The sequence below is a fragment of the Lissotriton vulgaris genome, chromosome 10 (assembly GCF_964263255.1).
Source record: "Lissotriton vulgaris chromosome 10, aLisVul1.2, whole genome shotgun sequence".
Lineage (NCBI taxonomy): Eukaryota > Metazoa > Chordata > Amphibia > Caudata > Salamandridae > Lissotriton > Lissotriton vulgaris.
The window spans coordinates 337,325,469-337,338,269 of record NC_141698.1 but is presented as its reverse complement, the minus strand read 5'-3'; the positions used below and the strand labels follow the sequence as shown (position 1 = coordinate 337,338,269).

Here is a 12,801-nt window from a genome sequence, read left to right as displayed (position 1 = left end):
AAGAGTTTAAAATGGATGCAAATGCACAGTTCATCCAGGGGGCAGTTTCTAGATGTTAGCCTCCAGATTGCAAATTCAGTCCCTAGAGAAAATTTGTGAATCTTGCCCCAAAATGATAAATGTTACTGGAGGGAGGGCTAGACAATGAACGGTGTGGTAAAAATGTAAGAAAGAACTTTTATATCAGTTGACCAAATTCTAAGTAAAAAATGACAGATAAAAGTAGCTCGCGGGGGGATTGGAAAAACTGTCAGTCAGAAGAGGAATAAATACCTGTACATATTGATTCTGTGCACTAGCTCCTGGAACTTGATGTTGATGGACCAAGGTTACCAAAATAGAGTAGAATATTCGGAAAGAAAACCAACCCAAGAGTTTTGCAGTGTCTGTTCTTATGTGGGAGGCAGCTCTTGGGCAAGTTTGAGTTCAAACTAATGGAGCCTGGCAAACCTGGTGGGGGCGTCCATTGGAAGCACACCAGCTTCAGGACAGCACAGCTGAACAGAAACGTTCCATTGAGATCAGATGCAGCTGAACATCGTCTCTGGCAAGTCTGCGGAGAGCTTGGAGGTGACTGTGGGCGATGCTTCTCACCCCAGCCTGTCTTCCTTTGGCCAAGGGATGATGACCAACTGTTTGTCTAGCTTGCTCAGTGCGCTGAGCTCCAGATGTGCCTTTCTCAAAGAGGAAGATGGGAAAGTCTAAATAGGGAGAGATGCTGCTGTTGATGCAGCCTGGGGGAGAGCAGTAGAGAGGTTCCCAAGGAAGGCTGGGCATTTCCAGTTGACTGGATCCACCATCTAATGCTACATCCTTCTTCCTGCAGTCTGAAGCGAGGTCTTCCTCCTTTACTTCCTGTTGGAAAATCTCTCTGTGAACTTCCAGGCCACCTGCTTGAAGCTCCGTGACTTGTTGGCCACAGATTCCTTTTGCAGATCCTCCAAGGAGATTTCAAGGTTGCCGGAGTACCAGGCCAGCCACCAAAGTAGGCTGAAGAAGACAACAATGTAGATGAGGAACTCACCAAATGAGCGACATTCCAGCTGCAAGTTAGCAAAGATGCCAGCAACTAGTATCAAAGCAATGCCCCCCAGGTCAAATGTTACTGCTAGCCAAAAGAAGCCCTTGCGCCTCCCAAAGCACATCTGGCTGGTGGTCATGGTGGGCAGATATGTCTAAGAAAATAGTGCTAAACGCTTGGTACAATGCAGAGAAACCAAAGCGTGGCCACACAGGAAATCATTCCAACTGGCACAGTGCCCCAAACGTTCATCCATAAGTCCATATGATCAGATTCTAAGATCTCTCTCTCCGTCTCCTTGACGGGCCTAAACGCTTTCTGTTGTGGAGATACATCCTGGGCCTGTCCTCGAAGATGTGGTAATCAGATAATTCTCATTTCAAGAAGCAAAGCTGTAGTTTAATGTTGCCGCCCCACCTTTACTCAGAGAACCTGAGGTGTGTGCCAAATCTCCGTTTGCACTGCCTTTAAATTCTGCTGGTTACAACAATCTCAGGCAGATATAAGGACTGTGATCGCTTTCTATGAGATTTTGCATGTCAGACAAATATTTTTTTTGCCTCAAAAAAATTAGACCCGGTGACGAAGTTCTGTGCGTCGACTTGTGAAGTATGGAAAGAGCACAGTGAGAAAAAGCAAGTGGATTTCAACGATGTTGTCTGTGATATCAAAAGCAAACTTTGCACCAACACGGTGAATGGAAATGAGCAAAACCGAGTATGGGAATGAATAAAAAACACTTTCCACATCTTTGATTTCTACCCTTTCTCGATTTAGGTCCTGCTTCCACCATCTCATCCACAGGGTGCTATACAGAGACATTTTTCTCTCCGGCCACTTCCAGACGAAAATATTAAATTAGAGTTCACCTTGCTAAAAACATTGGGGCAGATTTACTACTTCTGGCGCATCTCTGCTAATCAGCAGGGATGCGCCAAAAGAGTTGCGATGCATCTGCCCACCCGTGCGCCACCACTGATGCGCAGCATTTACAATGCGGCGCACCATCGCACAAGGATGGGCAGATGCTTGTCGCAACCCCCTATCGGAAAGACGGCGCATTGCTTGAGTTGCGTCGCAAGCGTGACGTAGCTCCAGCAAGGCTCGGGGAGCCCTATCCCTAACATGCTTGTTCAATCCTTACGCCGGCGCAGGGTTTTGATGCAGCATGGCCTTAAAAGTGACTGAGTGAAATCTTGTAGATTTCACTCAGCCACTTTTAGGGAGTCGTTCCTGCGCAGGACCCCCTCCCCCCCGCGCGCCAGAACGCCTAGTTGTGACGCAGGGCTTTACAACGTGACGCATCTCCCAGATGCGTCACCTACTAAACACCCCACAGCATGGTGCTGGCTTAGCGACGCTGCTGCGTCACAAAAGTGACGCAACGGCAGCGTAAAAGAGGCGCAAAGGGCTTGTAAATCTGCTCCATTGTTTCTGTAAAAAGGTCTTTCAAAACGTCACTTACACTCACCCAGCGAGTAAATGACCTACGGTAACATAATTTAGTTGGTGGAGTCACGGATTCGACTTCCATAGAGTGGGGGTGTCTTTGCAGGATCCAGGTCGTGACCTTCGACCCTTGGAAAAGTAATCACCGCCCCATTTAGGATGTTTTCGGAGTTCATCCTTTTCATGGAGTGCGTGTTTTTCCAGGTTGCGGGGAGGCAACAAGGCTGGTATATCATTAACGTTCAGATAAGTGGGGGCTCTGTAAAAAAGAAAAAAAAAGCTGATAGCAGACCCAGTCTAGTTCTCCCCACTCCCCTGCTGTGGTCTCCTCACAGCACAATATCCCAGCGGCCATGAGATTAAGCTAAAGAGAAAAGTGAAAATGCTTTTCACAATTCACACGCCCTTTCGATTGCTTTATTAAAGCATGTGAATGGGGATTTCCCATACGGCTGACAACGGGCCCTGGCCAATGCATACTTCTACGTTGCTATGACTTAGTTGCTCCTTGCTAATCACTGGCTAGGGCGAATTTCATATAAAATATCTGAGTCCATTGTCGGCCTAACGCGGCGTGACAGTGGCAGGACAAAGGGGGATTCATTCACCCCAGCAGGTAATAAGGACGATTTGCCATACCAACCACGCAGTGTCAAGTAGGGAGGGGGCTCTTGTCAGAGAGGCCGGCATTCCGTTCTCAGGTGGGACAAGGCGAACCTTTTTGTGCACTTTCTTCCAATCTCGCAGAACTCAAAGTTGCTTTTTTTTTTAAGCTGAAGGTGATCCTAATGGCCACAGACCCTGCAGCTCTTTTCACCTCTCTGACTGCTCCCTTAGCTTGGTAGCAGGGGTTGTCAATTCCCGGGGCTGTACTTTGTAAGAAGCTACCTAATGCAGTACCCCTGAAAAGTATCCTCATGTACCATTCCTGTCTCGGTGACAAAAATGCGCAAGCTGTCACGAAATCCTATAACCCAAGTACTCAGACAACTTAACCGAGAACCCCGATTCTTGACTTTACGAAAGTATAGAGGCAGACATGTGCTACAGTTAAACAGGCTACAGTGTATTTCTAATTCCACAATGCTTTCTCAGTTCACAGGCAGGAACAGGGTAAGGCAATTTAAATATTTATTTATGATAAATAGAATAGCAAACATGGCAATAATTTTATTCCAATGATCAGGCAAAGTTGAAGCCTTGCTGAATTGGTCGGTCTTATAGGCACCCCCAGGACCAGATAGAAGGTTTAATTCGCCAACCATTGTTAGTACCAGTTAGCTGGCCACCAGCAGGGCTTGGGCTGTGAGTGCTGTGTCTGCTTTGAGGTAGTTCCACCTGTCTCAATTTTATCTGGCCCTGACGTTTGGCATCCCAAGACCAGATGTTGGGACCCATCCTCTTCCACTGGCCTGTCTTTCCCATGATCGTGAGTTTGATCACTAGATTACAGCTCATGTCACGTCAACAACGTAGCCTTCATTTCTGTTTCATTAGGCTAAGGTGGGTGGGTTGAAGTTGGCAGCCGCTATTGTGACTCATCTCTCCAGGGGCATAGATAAATTGCCTCCTGTTTGATCCCTATTGGTTAGTTCAAGTGATGTGGGCAATTGCTTTATCCTAGGTTTCATTCTCTTTATTTCAAGTCGGCACTACTCCATTGGTAGGCTTTGTGGTCCTCTACGCTTCACTTCTGGCTAGAACAGCCTCCCCTTTGCTGCTATGGCCTGTCTCCTATATTCTTTTGACACACACCCTTGTGTGTTACCCATAGGCACCCAGGCACCCAACCAGGTAAATCCTCTTACCTCCAATTCCGCCTGTATGGGAAGTCCTTCATTAAAATATAGGAAGATACAAACCCATGGCTTCACCAGTGGCATCGCAAGGTTGCCATGGGGCCCATAGTGGATTAGTACATTTAAGAAGTAATCATAATTCTCTGTGCACCTCAGACGTCTAGGGTGCAGTGCAGCTGCACCTGCTGCACCATTGCTAGCTACAGTCCTGGGCTTCACCAGTTTAGACATTGGCTGCCTGATATTAGACACAGGCCCTTCACCGTCTCTAGCACTACACTGACTGACGCATATTCCAGCTGCAGCATGAGTTTAGCAGCTCAGTTGAGCGGTCACTTAAGAAAGCTTTTGTTTGAAGATGGGGTGTTAGTTCTTCTGTTAGATAGTCATTAAATTAGACAGAGAAGGTGAATCTTCCAGCTATTTAGACTGAGGAGCAAATGCAGTACTTTGCTTGTCTTTCACCCCTCCATTTATTCATATCGCCTACTCATCCATCCATCAATCCATTCTTTCTCTTTTCCACCAAAGCAGCTATCCGCCCACGTATCCTTGCTTTCTTCCATCCTCCTATCCAGCATTTCGCCCTTTTAACCTATACGATATACATCCATCCTTTCACCTATCCACCATGCATGAATCCATGCTTTCACTCTTCCATCAACAATACTTTCACTCATTCGTCCATCCCTCCACCCTTCCATTCATACACACTTTCTCCTATCGATCCTCTCTCTCTTTCACCCATCCTTTCACCATTATACATTCTTATATCCTTCCTTTCACTTTTTCTTTAAAACAAGTCAATTTTTTTAGTATTTCTTACATGTTTCGGCCTTTCCTCTCACCCTTTCTTCTTCCTCCTTTTCTTTCTTTGACATTTCTATCTATGCAATATTAACTACGAACATGTTGTCAAGTTAAATAAACGTGTTCGGAGTGAAGAGAAGTAAATCTGTAATTCCCCATATATGTTCATGATAGTTGTTATTCAATATTCTGTATATGGAGGTCGTTATTGTTGAGGTGGATATTTTTCTATGCAAGCAGAGCTAACACTTTTACTCAATGATACTTACTTTTTCAGCGTTATATTGATGGCAGGCAAGGAGTAATACTTATTAATGATTAATTTCATTTACTTTTGGACTTTTATAATGTGCCATGTTTCGCCTTTTTATATGTCAAAGTGTTGTAATAAACAATCAGATATTCTCTATAAGGAATGAAATATTAGAATCTGTGAATTCGTTTTCTGAAATTGAATTAAATACATAGTTATTGTCTACTGAAAGGTACATAGAAATACCTCTTTTCTGCTACGGTTAATAACACAGTATTGGCACAAATAATAAACCAGATGGTTAATAGAATTACGTGATTACATTTTAAAAGAGATGAAATGAGCCAGTCGTGGTTGAAGTGCTAAATCTGTAAAACTAAAGTAATAGAGAAAATGAATGCAGAAAACAAAAATGTTACTTAGAAACTTGTTGCCAGTGCTAGAGAATGCCAGGTTGCGAAATAGCGAGGTTGACTAGTCTCGAGCCCATCTCATGCTACTTTTTTCAATCACCCTAAAATTCCTGTCTCTATCCGACTCTGGTGAATCCTTTTTGATCACTTCTTTCTTCCTTTGTCCCTGTTTTCCTGTCTTTCTTCCTCTTTCATTCTCCCTTTTTTGACTTCCACTCTCTTGCTTTGCACTAAAGTCTCCAATGAAAGTAAGTGCTGGGGCGTGGGGCGGTATTACATAAATGCCCCGAGGGCGCAACGGGAGTTCACGCCCGTTTTATGGGGCCTCTGGGCACTTTGGCATTACAGAAGGGGCCGCAGACACTTGTGCGCCCCCTTCAGTAATAACGATAGCACTGGCGCACATAAAGCATCAGCGTTATCTTCAGGGGGCATTCCCTCATGTGCATGGGGGCGTGCCCCATGCAAATGAGCGAGTCTCTTTGAGCATGCGCCATATTACAGACGCGGTCTCAGAGGCAAAGAAGCTGTCAGGAGGCACACTGACAGTAGGACATTTAAAAGGTAGCACACTGTCAGTGATACCCCTGATAGTAGCCCACTAAGGAAAGCAAATGAAGTCTCATGGACCCACCAAACATCTCCTTTGTCGGCGGGTCAAGTCACTGGCTGCACCCGTCTAGTCACTGGCTGCACCCGTCTGCAAGGGGATCTCTAATCACCTTTAAATGTGCAGGCGGGTGCTGGCTGCACGATGAAAACACGAAGCGGGTTCAAAGCAGCTGAACCGTTTTTCCCAGAAATGCACTGCCCCTAGGGCAGCGCGATTTCGCGGCTGCCCTAGGGGCAGCGGATTCCTTGTAATAGGACACACTTTCCATGTTTGCGCCTGACGCATCTGTTTTAAGGTACACCGGGCAAAAATAGGGAAAGTGCGCCATTTACATAATAGGGCCCCTGGGCTCCAAAAGTACTGCAGTCAACTATCTGCAATCCCCCTGCACAAATTAAACATGACATGGTTCATTTTATGGAGAGAGCTTGTCGTGTCGGTCAACCCAGGAAAACCACACAGAACGAGGTTTTGGTAAACAGGTACGCCTTTATTATTTCTGTCACATCATGTCCAGAGCGCGACCTCTCCCCCTGAGGTCCAACAGCCGAGTGTCCCTCTCCCCACCCCTTGACCGGATGTGGTGTCCGGTGTCCCCTCGCCCCTGAGCTGCCCCTGGGTCCTAGTGCCCTTGTCCTGGACAGGACATCTCCCCCCTTGTTGCAAAACAAACATTATTTTTTTTTTTGAAAAAGGAAAGAGAGAGAGAGAGAGAGAGAGAGAGAGAGAGAGAGAGAGAGAGATGTTGTTCGATGGCCCATAGGCCTCTTCATTGACACCTCCTCAATTAGTCTCTTTGGTTCCATTTGTTTCCATCTTGATCGCTGTTTTCTGATATCCGCTTGAGCTTCTTCCTTTAGTGTGTCTTTCTACAGTTCTTGCTTTGACCTTTCCGCTTCTCTTCCTTCTGCCTTGCTGACATGCGAAAGGTGTCCTGTGACGTGACACTGGCCAAACTGCCGCCTTTGCCATCCGTTCTTTTGCTTTTGTCATCTTCAACTTTCCTCCTGGGATCTCGTTGCTCCATTTCCTCGCTTGTCCTTCTTTGACCATTGCGATGCCTCCTTTCTTTCTTTTTCGTTTCGTCGCATGTCTTCCTTTCTTTTCATGGGCCTTTGTTGTTGCGTTTGCTGTTTGAGCTCTTGCAGCAGTGTCTTCTTGTTCCACTCTTTTTAGCCTTCTTGTGTGTGACAGTCTCACTCTTCTTGATTCCCTCATCGCCGTTCCATTTCTGCTTTCTTGTGCCACCACCTGTCTTCGGTGATTTTTTTCTTGTTGATGTTGTGTCACCTTTGCTACCAGTTCCATTTCGTTGCCATCTGAATTTGGCTCTCTGTGCAGCCTCCGGTCAGCGTGTGCTGGGTCGTCCTCGGCCGTCATAGCAAATCTGATCTCTTTCAATTCTTTGTGGTGCTCTTCGGTCCCTGTGAAACGTTTTCCTTTGTTTGTTAGCCCCCTCAGTGGGGTGCTTGTGGCAGCATCATCTTCTTCCAGTCTTTCAGTTGCCATGAGACTCATCATTTCCGTTGTGATGTTGCTCAACAGGCACAGCGCTGTTTCTTCTGTGAACTTTCCTCGCTCCATTTCCTTTGCGTCTGCTGTCGCTCTAGCCTCCGCTCTTGCTAGGGCCAGGATGTTTTCTAGTGACATTGGCTCTTTTAGTATTTTTGCACGGATCCCCGTGTCACGGCAGCCTTCTATGATTTGCAATCTTATTGCTTGGGTGTTGTCAAATTTGTCAAATTCACAATGTGTTACAAGTTTTCTCAGTCTGGTCGCAAAGTCATCTGGTGTTTCGTCTATTTGTTGAGACGCAGTTGCGAAAGTGTATCGTTCAAGATCAATATTTCTTTGCTGGTCAAATTTCGCTGTTAAACATTTCTTTAGTTTTTTATATGTAGTTGTTTCCTTTGTTGGTAGCGTCACTAGGAGGTCCTCAATGTCATCGCCTGCAAAATTTAGTAATAGACCCAGTTTCTTTGCCTCTGTCACATCAGTCGCTTTCATGTATCTCTCCAGACGTTTGATCCAATTCTCCCACCTTATTCCTACTTGTGGCTCCGACAAGTTGAATGGTGGTGGTTTTCTGTATTGTGCACTTTGTCTTTCTGGCTTGGGGTCTGTCATTTCTTCTTTTCTGTGCTCTTCTTGACACTCTTTCGTGTGCTCTTCCTGGTACTCTTCTATTCTCCGTGCTCTTCCGGAACTCTTCTATTCTCTATGCTCTTTCTGGCACTCTTCTGTTTTCTTCTATTGTCTTTTTCTTTTGTCCTCTTTTCTTTATTCTCTTCTGTCTTCTGTGCTCTTCCTGGCTCTCTTCTATTCTCCGTGGTCTTCTGGCACTCTTCTATTCTCTGTGCTCTTTCTGCCACTCTTCTGTTTTCTTCTATTGTCTTTTTCTTTTGTCCTCTTTTCTTTATTGCCTGTGCTTGTTTCTTTTCCTGGTGCTCAACTCAGCACTTTTTCTTTTTAGTCAGCACTTTACCGTCTTTATTTTCTCTTATGTGTCTTTATTTTCCTTTCTTTCCTTTTATTTGTTATCTTTTTTCTCTTATGTACTGTTTTTGTCTTAGCATGTCCTTTATTAGCGCTCAATTCCCTTAGTTCGATTCTCTTATTCGTCCTTGTCACCCTTTGTTCTTTCTTTATTATCTTCTTTGTCTGTGCTTTGTTCTCTTGTATCTTCTTTACGTGCTCTTTGAGTCCCTTATTTCTTTATTTGTACTTGTTCACTTTGCTGTCGTCTTCTTTTCTTATACTAGCACTTTTGCTGCTATTATTTGATACTTATTTATTTATTTATTTTCGTTTTTGTACCCCTTTTTTGCCTTTACTTGTGCTTATTTATTCCTTTTTCTTTTGTTTCCTTGTGTCTTTGCTTTCTGGTTTCTTTTTCCTTTTATTTGCCCCTTTTTCCTTTAAATATTCTTCTTATGTCCACTATTGCCACTTATTTGCCTTTATTTGACCTTATTTGTGCCTTTTTCTCTTTAATCAGCTCCTTCTTATCCTTTTTCCCTTTTTGCCTGACTCCAAAATGGCCGCCGATATTCTCGTGGGATTTCGCAGCCAATCGGGACCCTGCCTGATTTCAAAATGGCCGCCTCTCTATTCTTCGCTCCTATTGGCTTTCGCGCCAATTCTTCAAACTTCGCGCCTGTAAACAGCGTCTTACTGGCACTCGTCGATTTCGTTTGCAGCGATCGGGGTGGGCTCCCACGTCGCTGTTCTTCTCTTTGGGGCAATTCTTCTTCAGTTGTCCTTTGTGGGCAGGATGCGATCCAGGGTGGGCTCCTCTTTTAAATTGCCAATATTTCTCGTCGATCGTCGATGGCCACACACGATGAGATCGTCGCCGCCTTCGTCGCCAGATGTTGTGTCGGTCAACCCAGGAAAACCACACAGAACGAGGTTTTGGTAAACAGGTACGCCTTTATTATTTCTGTCACATCATGTCCAGAGCGCGACCTCTTCCCCTGAGGTCCAACAGCTGAGTGTCCCTCTCCCCACCCCTTGACCTGATGTGGTGTCCGGTGTCCCCTCTCCCCTGCGCTGTCCCAGGGTCCTAGTGCCCTTGTCCTGGACAGGACAGAGCTGTAACCAGTTTTATGCAAATTAATCTCTACACCCAGGACACGGAAATACAAATTACAGATTTTCTTTCTTAGTTAAACATCTGTTGAAAACTGCTCTGAAGGGCGCCTTTCAAAAAGTGTATACACATTTGAGAGACAGCCCTAGGGATAAGAATTCACAAGGTGCAAGGCCTTCATTAGACGTTTACTAAAAGTTATGGTATGGAAAAGAGAAACAACGGGACATTCGATATAGAACTTCAAGGATTAAAAATATAGTGAAGGAGCCAAGCATGTTGAGTGGGCCAGAAGATCAGATGTGTAGGGTGAAGTTCCACTAGCAACAAGAGAAAATGTATATTTGTGGAAAGAATGGTAACTGATTGAATCTCCATTCCAATCGGCATTACAGGTAAAAAGTAGACCCCTGGTGAAATTTCAATTACACTTGCATAATCTTGCATAATTTCAAGAATTTCGCATTATGCTTGTTAGTCGAAATGCCCAAGATTGAGAAATCATTTGGGTAAAACAATTATTATAGGAGCTCGGGAGCAACGCCGTCGCCGGCAAATAAAACGTAAGCGCTGTTCAGCGTTGAGATTTTGCACAAATTTTATATAGCACAAAATGTGCCGTCGCATCCAAGTGCATGAAAGAACACATTTTGCAGTTATCAATAAAACACCCAATTGGCATTTCACGTAATTTCACATAATTTGGTGGGTAATTTTGCATAATTTCCACAATGGAAATTATACGAATTTGGGACATACCTAGCAACAAGCCGGTAATGCAAAACACATGTCTGGGACTGGCTAAGGTGAGTATAGGTAACATGAGTGAAACATTTATCTTGAGTCTAGTGGTAGATGGGCCTTGCAGACCTTTTCTACGAACAATAGGTCTTCATCTATAAGTAAACAAAATCTTGTGCTTACAGTCAAGACCACGTCCTGAGGTACTGCAATTATTTGAAAAAATGTTTTCTGTTTTGGTCTACAGTCTAGGTAGTTTTGGGAGCTTGAATAATTGAATCTAAATTTTATTTCAGACTTTTTGTGATATTGATTATTCAGAAAATCTTCCAACCTCATACTTAACTCTCTCTGTTTGTATTTCCAGCCACAAGAGAGTCTGCCTTTGTCCATGCGATTGCATCTGCTGGCGTGGCATTCGCTGTGACCCGTTCCTGCGCCGAGGGATCAGCCACTATCTGTGGGTGTGACACGCGACACAAGGGACCCCCGGGCGAAGGCTGGAAGTGGGGAGGCTGCAGTGAGGATGTGGAGTTTGGGAGCATGGTCTCGCGAGAGTTTGCAGATGCTCGAGAGAACAGGCCTGATGCTCGTTCTGCCATGAACAGGCACAACAATGAGGCTGGACGAACGGTAATGACAGTGTGAAGATGAGCAAGACAATGAAACATGAAGGGTTTCAATCCCTTTAAGTTTAAGAAGAAGTTAAATCCACCCTCTTTCATAATGCCTTGCAATAAATCAACACCATCTCATCATGGCTCCTTAGGATGCAGTTTGTGGTGCCTGATAGTTTGCATAGGAGTGAGATGATTGGCCAATAGCCTTTATGGCACTATTTGCTCTTGCACGTCCAAGCTTTCACTCTCTAGTAATCTCATTGTGACATGCAATAGTTAGCATCATCAAAAATAAAATGAGTAGATGCAATGGGAAAAATACCAGCAAAATGGGCAGACGATGTGGGAGACATTAGTGATGACTCTGGCAGGAGGCACTAGCGTCACCCCGAGAGGTAGCGATCCAATCTCGATTTAAGTTTATCCAACTCAAACTCCTGCATATAGCATACTATACAAGTTCAGCATTTGTCAGAATGGGTGTCTTTGACTCCCCGAGATGTCCCAGGGGCTGTGGGCAAACAGGCACATACATGCACCAGTGGTGGGAATGCCCGCGTCTCCAGACGTATTGGGGGAAGGTAACCTCAGTGTTACTTTTAATATGTCAGAAAACAATGGAGCTCTCGACCCGATGGTGCCTCCTTAACATATGGGACACTACAGATCTCTCAAGGGCTGAGAGCATATGGGTCTCACAGGGGGCATGATTGCCAAACGTAATAAAGCTAGATCCTGGAAGGGAACCACCAGGTTCAAACTCAAAGACTGGGAGACGGATATGGACTGGTGTATGCAGGCTGAGCGGGCGATTTACGAGGGAAGAGGGTGCCCACAAAAATGGACCAGAATTTGGGGGGCCTGGAATGAAATCTGTGGAATGCCATGTACACCGTTCAGGGACACTTCTCAACAGGCAGGGGACTACCTAGATGACTGAAGATGTTTAAGATGGAGAATTTCATCAGATTTGTTGTACTGGCAAAGGTCTCATGTAGTGTACTGCCGGATGTTATATTACTGCACTTGGCTTGGATGAAGACAGTGGTGTTGCACTGTACTTTGTTTTTATCATTCCCTGCATGTTTAATAAAAAAGATATTTCCAAAAAATAAATTAAAATGAGTACAACATTAAGGATCGGTTGCAAAATAGTAGCATATTATGACATGGGATTGGTGTCTTTTATTTTTTTAATCATCTTGCAAGAGATTACATTTTTAGGGCCCGTCTAAATAGAATGGTGCTCTTGTCAGCATTCGCTGTGTTCAGAGTCCTTTGTCAAGAGGTATAGTCAAACATTTTCTCGAACTAAACACATTTCTTATAGTGGTGTATATGTATTTGGATGTGGTTTTAACACTGCACATTCAGTAGTTGCTGTTACTTCTGAATTATTGCTATAAGTGGACCGATAAACAGGACAATTGGACGATAGGCTGGGAGATTGTCACAATAAGCATGTCTTTGGATTTATTCTAGGGTGGAGT

The 12,801-nt window shown here is 44.6% G+C and overlaps 1 protein-coding gene across 1 annotated transcript in view; it reads left to right on the top strand.

Annotated features, from left to right (window-relative positions):
• The window catches only part of LOC147685204 (protein Wnt-3a), a 292,735-nt gene that overhangs the window by 275,629 nt on the left and 4,305 nt on the right, over positions 1-12,801 (top strand). The window contains exon 3 of the mRNA XM_086941116.1: positions 11,059-11,324. Within this exon, the coding sequence (XP_086797242.1) occupies positions 11,059-11,324 (266 nt within the window). The remainder of the gene's footprint in view (positions 1-11,058; positions 11,325-12,801) is intronic.